This window comes from Olea europaea, unplaced genomic scaffold (genome assembly GCF_002742605.1).
Source record: "Olea europaea var. sylvestris unplaced genomic scaffold, O_europaea_v1 scaffold1415, whole genome shotgun sequence".
NCBI lineage: Eukaryota > Viridiplantae > Streptophyta > Magnoliopsida > Lamiales > Oleaceae > Olea > Olea europaea.
The window spans coordinates 160,772-172,133 of NW_019231680.1; the positions used below are offsets into that span (position 1 = coordinate 160,772).

General features: G+C 34.0%; 2 protein-coding genes across 7 annotated transcripts in view; both read left to right on the forward strand.

The window, feature by feature from the left end:
• The window catches only part of LOC111375784 (beta-glucuronosyltransferase GlcAT14A-like), a 23,699-nt gene extending 22,979 nt beyond the window's left edge, over nucleotides 1-720 (forward strand). Inside the window, exon 5 of the mRNA XM_022998669.1 lies at nucleotides 634-720. The gene's annotated coding sequence lies outside the window, so the exon portion shown is untranslated. The remainder of the gene's footprint in view (nucleotides 1-633) is intronic.
• Nucleotides 721-4,789: 4,069 nt separating this feature from the next.
• On the forward strand, nucleotides 4,790-10,221 carry LOC111375786 (probable disease resistance protein At1g61300). 6 transcript variants are annotated; one of them, XM_022998676.1, is made up of 4 exons: nucleotides 4,790-4,883; nucleotides 5,922-6,028; nucleotides 6,559-9,832; nucleotides 9,906-10,221. In XM_022998676.1, the coding sequence occupies exon 3, from the start codon at nucleotides 6,567-6,569 to the stop codon at nucleotides 9,597-9,599; it is 3,033 nt and encodes a 1,010-aa protein (XP_022854444.1). In that variant the 5' UTR covers nucleotides 4,790-4,883; nucleotides 5,922-6,028; nucleotides 6,559-6,566; the 3' UTR covers nucleotides 9,600-9,832; nucleotides 9,906-10,221. The 6 variants fall into 6 exon arrangements, with proteins under 6 accessions (XP_022854444.1, XP_022854447.1, XP_022854442.1 ...); XM_022998679.1 differs by lacking the exon at nucleotides 5,922-6,028 and having other exon boundaries at nucleotides 6,559-8,847; nucleotides 8,947-9,832; XM_022998677.1 differs by lacking the exon at nucleotides 4,790-4,883 and adding an exon at nucleotides 4,927-5,700.
• The last annotated feature ends 1,141 nt before the right edge of the window (nucleotides 10,222-11,362 follow it).

Consider the following 11,362-nt stretch of genomic DNA (forward strand, 5'->3'; position numbering starts at 1 on the left):
AGGACTATAGTGAAGGTCTATAACTTCCAAATTCAATTGTAAATAGTTTGTATTAAAGTTCTAATCAATTAATAACATAATAATTGGCCCTGTGAGGACTATAAAATTCTAAATTAACTGTTCCTTCAGAATGATGGATAATACCATTTAAGGGCGGATAGACCGTCAACCCAATCAAACTCATATTTGATCCTCATTTTTTAGAAATTTTTTGTGAAAAGTGATTTTTTTGAGAATGTATGATTAAAATGCAAAAAATTTTGAGTTTACGTATGAAATTATTTTATTATAAAAATGTGTAATTAAAAATTAGGTTTTAAATAATGAAAATCAAACATGGCCTTAATTTTGTTGCACTCTAATTCTTAATAATTGAAGATACACGAATCTCGTATGTTTGAAAAATGGCATTTATGCTTCTATTTATTTCATTTCATTTTTTTGAGCACAAGATTATTTTTTGCATCCTCGAAAATGATAGTAATCACTGCTCGATGAAAAGATTCTGTGTTTAAGCCTGTTTCTGGTGCTGAGAGGTTGCAACAGCTAATTTCGAATCTGCTATCTGAAGATTTTCGTAGCAAGCAGTGCCATACACAGTGAGGGTAAAAAAATCAAGAGCATAGCTTAAAGGTAATGGCTTTTTGAGAAGCTGTTTGCAATTTTTTGCAGCAAGTAGTTGTTCTCTCACTCACAGGGGAAAGTTTGGATAGTTCAACTGTAAATTACTTCTTTAATAGAATGCAGCATCAATGTAAAAATTGTTGTTTCTAGAGTTTGAAGTTACTCCTTCGAAAATAATCCGACAGAATTACCTGAATGCAAGAATTGATCAACAGGATCCAAAATTGTAATTCGAGCCCACTAACTTCACGATGTTTCCTTAAAACGAATTTGCTGCCTTCAATGGTGCTAAAGGCGTCCAGCAATCGTTTCTCAGGATAGAACGAATTTTCGTCTCCTACGGAAGCAGCACTGCAGTTTGTAAGAGTTCCAACGAACTCAACGAAGTGCATTTTATTTCGAGACAATATCAGAACGAGAGAGAGGGAAATGAGATTCAAAGCACAGAAAGTTTGCAATGAAAATGGTGTGAATTTTCTGGTAGAAAGGCTGGCTATTTATAGACTTGTTCGTGGCTATTCGAACAGTCATCACCTTTCAGACAAGCCTCAAAAATCCGAACAGACATGCTGTTCTTAAAAGTCGTGTCTGTTAAGTCAGTTAACAGTCGACTAACAGTCGACTGTTTGATCGATAAACAGTTGACAGTTAAAAGAAAATAAAACACCCAGAATAAGCCAAAATTTAAACTTCATTTTGTATTTACAATTTGGCCCAAAATTTTAAATAAATTTTGTCTAAAAAGTTAATATAGTGTAAAGGTCCACCCGGACTCCGAACCGGGCTCGTGCCATGCCGGCCGGTCGGACGGCGCGCGTGTGGGTTTATGACCGAACCCAATAGGATATAAGTCTTCCCCCTTCCAAAGATTATTGGTACCCCTTGAGGCCCAAACCCAATTCCAAACTTCTACCTTATAAACCACACCAAAGTTTCCTAACTTTCCTATGTGGGATAAGTGTTTGGCAAATCAAATTCTTCCATAATCCTTAGTTTATGTGGGTTACTTTAACACTTAATATTTCATTCAATTTTAAATGGTTTTCGATAAATAAATATATCACGTTAATCATCTCGCGGAGTAGAACGTGAATATGCTAGGTCCCGTATTATTTAAAAGGTGGGTCCCACTGAAATTTGGGCTCAAAGTTGACCCATTAACCATTTTTTCCAACAAAAATTTCAGATTTTTTTCCTTCAAGAAATGAATTCTGTATCCACCCTTCATGTAATATCCTGAACTTACGTACATTATATATTTGAGGTATAAATGTAAGTTTTGAAAATTTAGGGTAACTGCGCCAGTTTACCATTTTTTAGGGACATTGTGCTAATATTTCTTAAAATTGGAAATATGAGTTTTACACAAAATTATGATTTAATATTTATTTTGAGTTTCTATTCAATCATTATTTGATATATAAGTGTTTAGATATATTTAGAATTTTCACAATCTTTGTATTAGAATTATATTATCGTGTAATTAGAATTTTTTTTTTGGATAAGATTGTTTGAAGTCCAATTAAAATTTTAATTAATAGTTCATTTAAAATTCTAGTTCGGTCGTTATCATTATCACAAGTATTTAATTATTGTATGTTGCACTCAATTGACCTATTAACAAATCGTACATAGAGAATGAGAGAGAAGAAAAGTAAGAGGGGGAAAAAATGAAGAAAAAGCAGAAGAGAAAAACCATGAGAGGAGAGGAAGGAAAGAGAAAAGCATTTTTGACACGTTCATGATTAGTTTGCAAGAATTTTCAGTTTCAAGTAGTTCAAGTATACAACAAATTTAATGAATAATGTATGAATTTCTCTAAATGTCAAGTGGTTATGTGTTTCACTTTTTAATGTTTTAAGTTAAATATTTTATGTACTATCATGTGATCCCAATTAAAGAATGATTTTGTGGGTAATACCATTGGGTATTATGTAGATCTGTACAGAAATCAACCATAGGGTTAAATATTCTAAGTGGAGATTGAAAATGGATATGACTTAAGTGAGAATGAGGCGACCAGACTTCTATCCCACTACAAAATTATGTTACATGCGTATTTTACTTACTTTTTATATTAAATTGTGAAAATATTAGCATGAATCTATATCATGTGTATTCGTATGCTCATTTCATATTTGAAATATTTTTCACATGCTTAATTGATCGGATTGGGAGTTTGAAACTGCTGGCAAACTTCGTGTCGCTAAATTAAGAATTTTATTTAGTTTAAAATTATTTTGTAATCAGAAATTTATTTTCAAAATCGATTATTTTATATTTCATTAGTGGATTGAATTTATTCGACATATTATGAGACAATAAAATAGCTTATTTCGCAAAGTTTTTCAGTTTTTTTTATTTTTTTATTTTTTTATATTACAATGTATCGATCAACTTTTATAATTGTTAAAAAAATTAGTTGAGTAATCTTCAAGACATAGTTTTTGTCATTTTGAGGCATTATACTTCGATTCATATCATATTAAGAGAAAGCGTGTAATGTCCACAATCAAAGCTTTGATGTAAAAAGACAGTTATATCCCTCAAGTATTTTTTTTTCCCCTCTCTCGATTGCATTTTATGTATAATGAAATTTTATAATCAAATTGGTTTGGGATATAATAAATATTAAGCCATTGTTTGAGCTATATTATTTTCATAAAAATGTATTTTTGAAAATGTAATGATAGAAAATGTATAGTTAAAAAATTAAAAAAATATTGAATTTACGTGTAATATTATTTTATTCAAGAATGTGTAATTGAAATGATGTCAAATCATTGTGCAAAAATATATTTTTTTCAAATAACGTGGATCAAACAGAGTCTAAAAATAGAAATGCTAAGGAAGTCGAACCCCCCCCCTCCCCACAATAGGTTGGGGGTCCCATTTTTTCGCACGGGACCCCCTATTTGTGGGGGTTTCGGTCAGGGGGTTGTAAGCCGCCCGGTTTCCTTGAGGAATTAGTGGCTAACAGCCGGTTGACCCGACCAGTTTTTCAAAGAGGCCTTTGACCAATTAAAAAAAAAAAAAAAAAGCAAAATGTTTAAAATATTGAAAATCAAGAGAAATCCAAATTTACCCTTACTATTTAAAGAAGAAAGAGAAGATAGTAAGGAAAGAGAAAAATTACTGTAGCACTGATAAAAAAGGAAAAATAGACGACCCATATTTACAATTTTTATGTTGATTTTTGAAAAAAAAAACATGATTTTATATACATGTGTTGATTTTTGGAAAAATGCATGATTTTTGGGTAAGGATAATAGTTTGGGAGGAGGAAAATGGAGTAGAGATCGCCGAAAATGGAGTTTTCCGGCGATCTCCACAAAGGAGACGTAAGCCCAGCTGACTGGACCGATTAGGCATGCCCAGATGACCCAGACTCACCCAGACGGCCCAGTTGACTGGGTCGTCTGGGCCGTCTTGGCGCCAGTTGACTGGGCCGTCTGGGTCAACTGGGCCGTCTGGGCGCCCAGTTGACTGGGCTGCCTGGAGCCCAGACGGCCCAGTCATCTGGGTCGACTGCCAGAGGCCCAATTTTTTTTTTTTAAATTTCTTATTTATTTATTTCCTTTAATTTTTTAAGTTAACTATTTATTTTAATTCTTATATTGTGTTGTCNGACACCTATAAATTTTTCCTGTAAAATATATGCATACAGAGATGAATTTCTTTTGTTGTTTTTGCTATAAAAAAATTATAAATTTGTGTTTAAATACTGTAAAATTCATCTGCCTTTCTCTAAATAATTATTTACAGATTCAAACAGTAAACTTAACTAAAAAAAAATTCAAAATACGTATTTACACTTACCAATTTCCAGTGCCGACTGTGAGTATTGTTTCTTTCTTGAACCTTTGATAATTTTGGGAGATTTCAATATTTTAGCAGATGGAAGGAAAAAATTCTTTTTTACTGTATTGGAGAAACTGATAAACCAAAACTGATTTTGAAATTTACGTATGGAAGTAACAGAATTTATTTAAACTATTAAGGGTATTATTGTGTTTTAAACAATTGATATACTTTTGTAATTATTAAACATGAATAAGGGTAGAATTGTCTTTTTAATGGCAATAGGCCAATGTGGTGAATACAAAAAAAAAATGGTCAAAACGAAAATTTGGTTGTTTGACCAAGCTATTTTAAAAAGTACCCCCAAATTTCATTCCATTCACATTATCTCTCACAGATTTCCACTGCAGATTTTCAGACTCTACACTCACTATCCATTTGGTGAGCGACCAAAACAGGTTAGCATTTTTTCCAGCCCTAAATATATACATATGATTTTCATTTAATTTCCACCTGAAAACTATCTCAAATGACAAAGACTGAGGGCATAGATTATTGAGTTCAATTTGCTGTCATACATGGAATTGTTTGCTCAATAATTGTCGATTCTTTCACCACTTTCTGTTGTATAGATTGTACTGTTTAGTTCAGGAAAATGTGAAGTAATCTTTAGATAATTGTTTTCCAGGGGAAAAGTGAAGATTTATTAAGATAACTTTATAATGATTTTATTAAAATAAGAATTAGAATTCCGTGTACTTTATGAGCATGTAATTTATGTATTCCTATTAAAACTCACTGTCTCCCTTGCATAAATTTGATTATCCTCGTGTCGGTGACTTAATTTCCCAAAAAATAAGCCACCACATTCCATTGATCCCTTCTATAAAGAAGACTATTATGTAGTCAAAAAGTTGTACAATTGGAACGAAGAGAATTTCAAGAAAAGTCAAAACATTCAACAACTCTCTAGGCCTGATAATCGGCTCCAAGAAGATGTTAACTCTCAAAGGCAATAGTAATCTCATCACGATCTATGAGGATGGAAGAAGAATTTTTCTATCTGAAAAAAATGGTCATTGGCTAGTATATCTTTGGTGTCAAGTGGACAGATCCTACAATAGATGTGTTAAATTTGAAGATAAATCCATATTGGTTAGAAAGTTAGATAGATGGAGAAATTACAGAACACTCCCACCGCTACATCCGAATCAAGAAACACTCAAAAGCGCTTTGATGCCACCGTTAAGGTTATATCTGAGTTTGACCCTACAGGTATGCAAAGAGATTTTGTTAAAAGATAACAGGAAAAATACAAGTTACCGTAGTGCGATTAAATGTTCTAGCCCCACGTTGAGCTGTGTATGCAACAAGATAAATTGAAACACATTAAGTTCCTTACAATAGTATTTGATCAGAGACCTCACCAATCTCTCTAATCCTAGTCTCTAAAGAGTAGCATTAGTGCCCCTTTTAATCGAACGGTGTAATTTCAGCTTTGGGCGAACTATCTTCCAACACACTACTCAATCAGACAGCTTAAATGTATCAAGAAGCGTACAATATGTGAATATGGCTTCATTGTGATTCGAGCCAACATCAAGTAAGCTTTTAAATTTTCTAATTTATTTAGATCCAGCCATTGATCAACAACATGGAAATTGAGGTATTTTATGGTAAAATTATCATAAAGTTGAAATAACAACGAAATTGAAGTATTTTATGGTAAATTTATCATAAGTGAAATAAATTTGTGATAAACTTGTGATAAACTTATGTCCATGACTAGTTATAAGGCATACTTTGTTCTAAGGATTTGGCATGGATAAGAAGTCTATGGATTGTGCATTTTTATTTTTTTATATGTTAAAACAATAATATGATATGATTATCATCTATAAAGTCAATAAGCTGTGTTGGATGAGTAATGATTATAACTCTAGTACCAGTTGAATTTACAGCAGCTCCATTCTTTTATGATCAGTTTTAAATTGTGGCATTTTCCTAATGCCAATTCTATGTCAATCTCCATTGTGGATCTTTAGTAAATGCGTCCAATCTAATTAAAATGGGAACTGATTACTTTTTCAGTACGTTCTCAAAATTTTGCTTCTATTCTGTGGTTCTTGGCAGATAAGGCTATGGAAATTGCTGGTGCTATTGCAAGCATAGTGCAACTTTTCTGTGGACATTGCTGTTTGAATGACTCAGTCTCTGAACGATGCAGCCATATGAGAAAACCTAAAAAAGTACTACAGATATTGGAAGACAAAATGGAGTTACTTACTGCTCGAGAAGATGATGTGAAACAAAAGTTACAAGTGGAAAAGGTGTGGAATGGGATGGATCCGACAGCTGAAGTGAAGTTGTGGCTTGAAAATGTGCAGAAGATGAAGAATATCATGACAAGTTTGAAAAAGGAAATTCAAGATAATATAAGCTGTTTATGTGGATATTTTCCAAACTATTACCGTAGATTGAAGTTGGGGAACTCTGTTACTAAAAAGATGCGTAAGGTTCAGGAGCTCCTTGATAATAGCAGATTTTCAGACAGTTCATTGGTTAATATGGTGCCAGGGAGAGGAAAAACATTTCCGGGAACTACATTAGTAGGGGAGACTGCCAAAGGAATTTTGCTGAGAACTTGGGAGTACCTGATGGATGAAAATATTGGAATTATTGGTATTTATGGGATGGGAGGAGTGGGGAAAACATCCATCATTAAAGAAATTAATAATCAACTGTTAAGCAAAAAGGCAATCTTCGATAATGTTATTTGGGTAACAGCATCAAAGGATATAAATCTAGAGAAATTGCAGAAGCATATAGCGAAAGAGATAGGCTTATCTTTTCATGATGAAGATAGTGAAATTACAAGGGCTAGTGAACTATTTGAAGCTTTGCAAAGAAGAGGTAGGTGTCTGCTAATAATTGATGATTTGTGGGAGGCATATTCTCTAGAGAACATCGGATTTCCTAACCCAACGAAGGAAAATGGTTGCAAATTGTTAATAACTACTAGGTCATCAAGTGTATGCCGACGCATGGAAACAGTACAAGAGATTGAAGTTCACGTGCTTTCCATGGAAGAAGCGTGGGACTTGTTTCAACAGAAGGTTGGCGAAGAGGTTCTCTCGTCCCCAAGAATACGAGACCTTGCTAAGGACGTTGCGAAAGAATGTGCTGGTCTACCACTAGCACTCATTACAGTTGGACGGGCTTTGAGAAAAGAAAACAACATTAGACAATGGCAAGCAGCATTAACTGAGTTGAGGAACTCAACTGCTAACATTGAAGGGGTGGATAATCAAGTTTTTGCACGTTTGAGATTTAGCTATGACAGATTAAAGGATGATATGACTCGATCATGTTTTCTGTACTGCGCCTTATACCCAGAGGATCATATTATTGAAACAGAAGAGCTGATAAAATACTGGTTATGGGACAGTCTATTGGGTAGTTTTGGGAGTCAAATAGTGAAGATGCGACTGGGTAAGATGATTCTTAATGAGCTAAAAAGTGCTTGTATGTTAGAGGGTGTCTATCAAGATGGACATACTGATGAATATGTGAAGATGCATGACGTAATTAGGGATATGGTGATTGCACTTACCAGAGTGAACTCAAGTTTTATGATCAAAGCTGGACTTGGTTTACAAGTGCCTCCAGTGGAGAATGAATGGCCTCCGGATCTTGAGAGAGTGTCATTAATGCGAAATGATTTGAGCTCTTTAAGTCGTGAACCAAAATGTCCTAAGCTTTGCACATTGCTATTGCAGTACAATTCCATTAACAAAGGAATACATCCAACTTTCTTTCGTCACATGCAAAACCTCAAAGTTCTGAACTTATCGTACACTGGAATTCACCGTTTACCAGAATCACTATCAGATCTGGAGAACCTTCATGCTTTACTGTTGTGCAGTTGCTGGAACTTGTGCTATGTGCCAACTCTAGAAAAGCTCAAGGAGTTGAGGGTTTTGGACCTCTCTTACACATCAATTGAGCACATGCCAGAGGGGATGAATATGTTTGTTAAACTTCAACATCTAAACCTCTCCTATACTAAAGTTTATGAAATTCCAATTCTTGTTTTGCCCAAATACAAGTTCCTGGAGAGCCTCTTTATTATTGGCCTATGGCAATTTAGTCTGCAACCAACCTTTGTTGATGTTCTGGCAAGCTGCAGCAGTTTGGCAGTACTTGAAGCAAATTTCAGCACTATGCAAGAATTTGATAAGTATGTAGCATCAGGTCACTGGTATATGCTAGATAGTTTCAGATTTTTCATAGGTTATATCCCTTCCTCTACTCACACAGGGAAAAATAGCATCGGATTCTTTGGGGTTCATATCTGCGAAAGATTAAATCCTGCTTGGTTGCCTGGAAGGATTCTTGAATTGGAAATCCATGAATGTTCAGGTATTACTCACCTACCAGTTTTTATAACAGCTGCAGCTTCTCGACTTCAACTCTGTAAGATAAGATATTGTGATGAGATGAAATGGATTTTTACTGCAGAGTGGAGCTCCTTTTCCAACTTAGAGTGGTTGGAAATTGAGGGTCTGAGCAATTTAAGTCAAATCTGCAAAGGAATTCCACCAGCAGGCACTCTTGCAAGCCTTAAAATATTGCAAGTCACAGCATGTAATGATCTAAAGATACTCCTTCCACTTGTGTTGGTTCAGCACTTAAGAAACCTTGAAGAAATCACAATTCAGAATTGTGACAAAATCATGGAGATAATTGCAGCAGGAGAAGAAAATCAAGGGGTGACAGAAGTAAATGATGGGGAAATTATCCTCCCAAGATTACAAAAATTGAAATTAAGTTATTTGCCAGAACTAAAGCACATATTCAATGGAATAATGACTTGTGATTCCTTATCCAGCATTGAAGTTTATAGGTGCACAGAATTGAAAATGCTTCCATTTTTTGTGGAAATCAGGCAGCAGTTACTCCGTTCTCTCAAACAGATAAAAGGAACCAAAAGGTGGTGGCGGGCACTAGAAAGGAACCACGAAGATGCGCTCAACCTATTATATCCGGTCTTCAAAGAAGTGCAAGAGAACTCTAGTCTGGAAGAAGAAGGAGAAGAAGGAGAAGGAGAAGAAGGAGATATGTGTTCCGTACACAGTGAGGGGTCAATAAATTCTTCATATGGTCCGAGATAATGTTGTTTGAACATAACTTACTGAAGTATAAAAAGAACAGAGAAACTACTCTATAAACATCATATATTATCATTAATATGCCATATCTTCATTATCTAATTTTTTATTTAGTTTCCATTGTTTCTTTCAAATTTATATGATATTTCATCAAATATTGACAGCAGTAGCAGAGTCCAACGCTCAGGTAAGAGTATTTTTCTAGTTCAGCATGGAAGAGCTTTGAACAAGACCAGGTAATAAAATCAGACTTTCCTTCTAAATTTTTAAGATAGCATGATGTTAATTCTTGTATTTGTCAAATTGCAGCACGATCCATCTCTTCGCTTGGTAACTTATCCCCTATTTTATCCTTTGCCAATGCCAGGGCAAAGATTTTGTGGTTGCTTCATATGGTATTTATCCAACATCAACATGAGACTTGTTACTTGCCATAATGACCATTATTTCCACGATTAGGGGAATGATTTAGAGTTAATAATTGTCCTTTGTAATCGATAAATGAAGTTTTTATTTAATTTCCAGAAATGTAAGGAAATATGTGAATAGCCATTACACAATACACATTTCTTGTCAACTGTTCTCATTTGCTCAGTTAACCGATTTTTATCAGAGTGAGAGTTAATGGCAGGATGTTTATCTTCTTGTTGAAACAAAGAATGAACCAAAATGCAGACTAAATTTCTGGGTGGCGTTACCTTAAGACTTTTAGTTATAATTCAGTTTATTATGCACCCAATGCCTTGGGAGTTGAGTAAGTAAGCTTTACACTTATATGTGACTTCAATTATAATTTGGCCCTTTTTTAACTCTACTTCATCGTCGGCCGATTGATGAGAAATGTCAGAATTTTTGCTTAAGCCTTCAAAAAAGTTAGAAGCTACCCCGAAATGTGTGACATATTTTGTGGGGAAAATTTTGCCATAGGCCAAATTTACTTCCCCAAACCAAGGTTCGTTGCCTGTACCGTATTGATTACGGATTAGTACAAGAATATTTGAGTACAAGGTTGATGTATTAGACTCGATCTTATCTTGTCTTTCGTTGCTTGCATTTCCATTCGTATGGCAACTGATTTGATGAGCTACGTATCTGGTACTCATAGAACTGCCTTCATTCCTCAAAATTGGCTTACTTACGGCATTCTTTCAAATGTCCAACGACTTATAACACTAGTCATTACTCTCGATAGGGTTAGGAAGTAAGCCTTACATCTAAAAGCAACAAAAGATAAATAAAATTTACTATAAATCCTGGCTAAAGGTAGTTCTCTCTATTACTAAATTTATTTGTTTGTCTTATATAAACTATCGAATTTGAATTTACGATGATCACTTTTCAACTAATTGATACATGAACTATTGTTAAGTCCACCATTAATCTTAAAATTAATTCTTTAAATTATAAAATATTTTTATTGTATGTTCAACAGTGCTGAAAGTTCCTATTTTTTTTTTATTTTTTCTTCAAAGGGAAAAAAAGTTCAATTTTGCTCGGGTTTGTCCGATAAGATTTTGTACAACCTTAAACATTGACTAAACAAATATAAAAGACACTCATACTTTTATTTATTTATTTATTTATTATTATTTTTTTTAAACACAGATTACTTTTTTCATCCTCGAAAATGACAGTAATCACTGCTCGATGAAAAGGAAGAGCTCCTATTCATCCTTACTCCGGTGGGCAGAGGGCTTTTTAGACTTCATTGACTTCTGCCTGCATATATATATATATATATATATATATATATATATATATTTTTT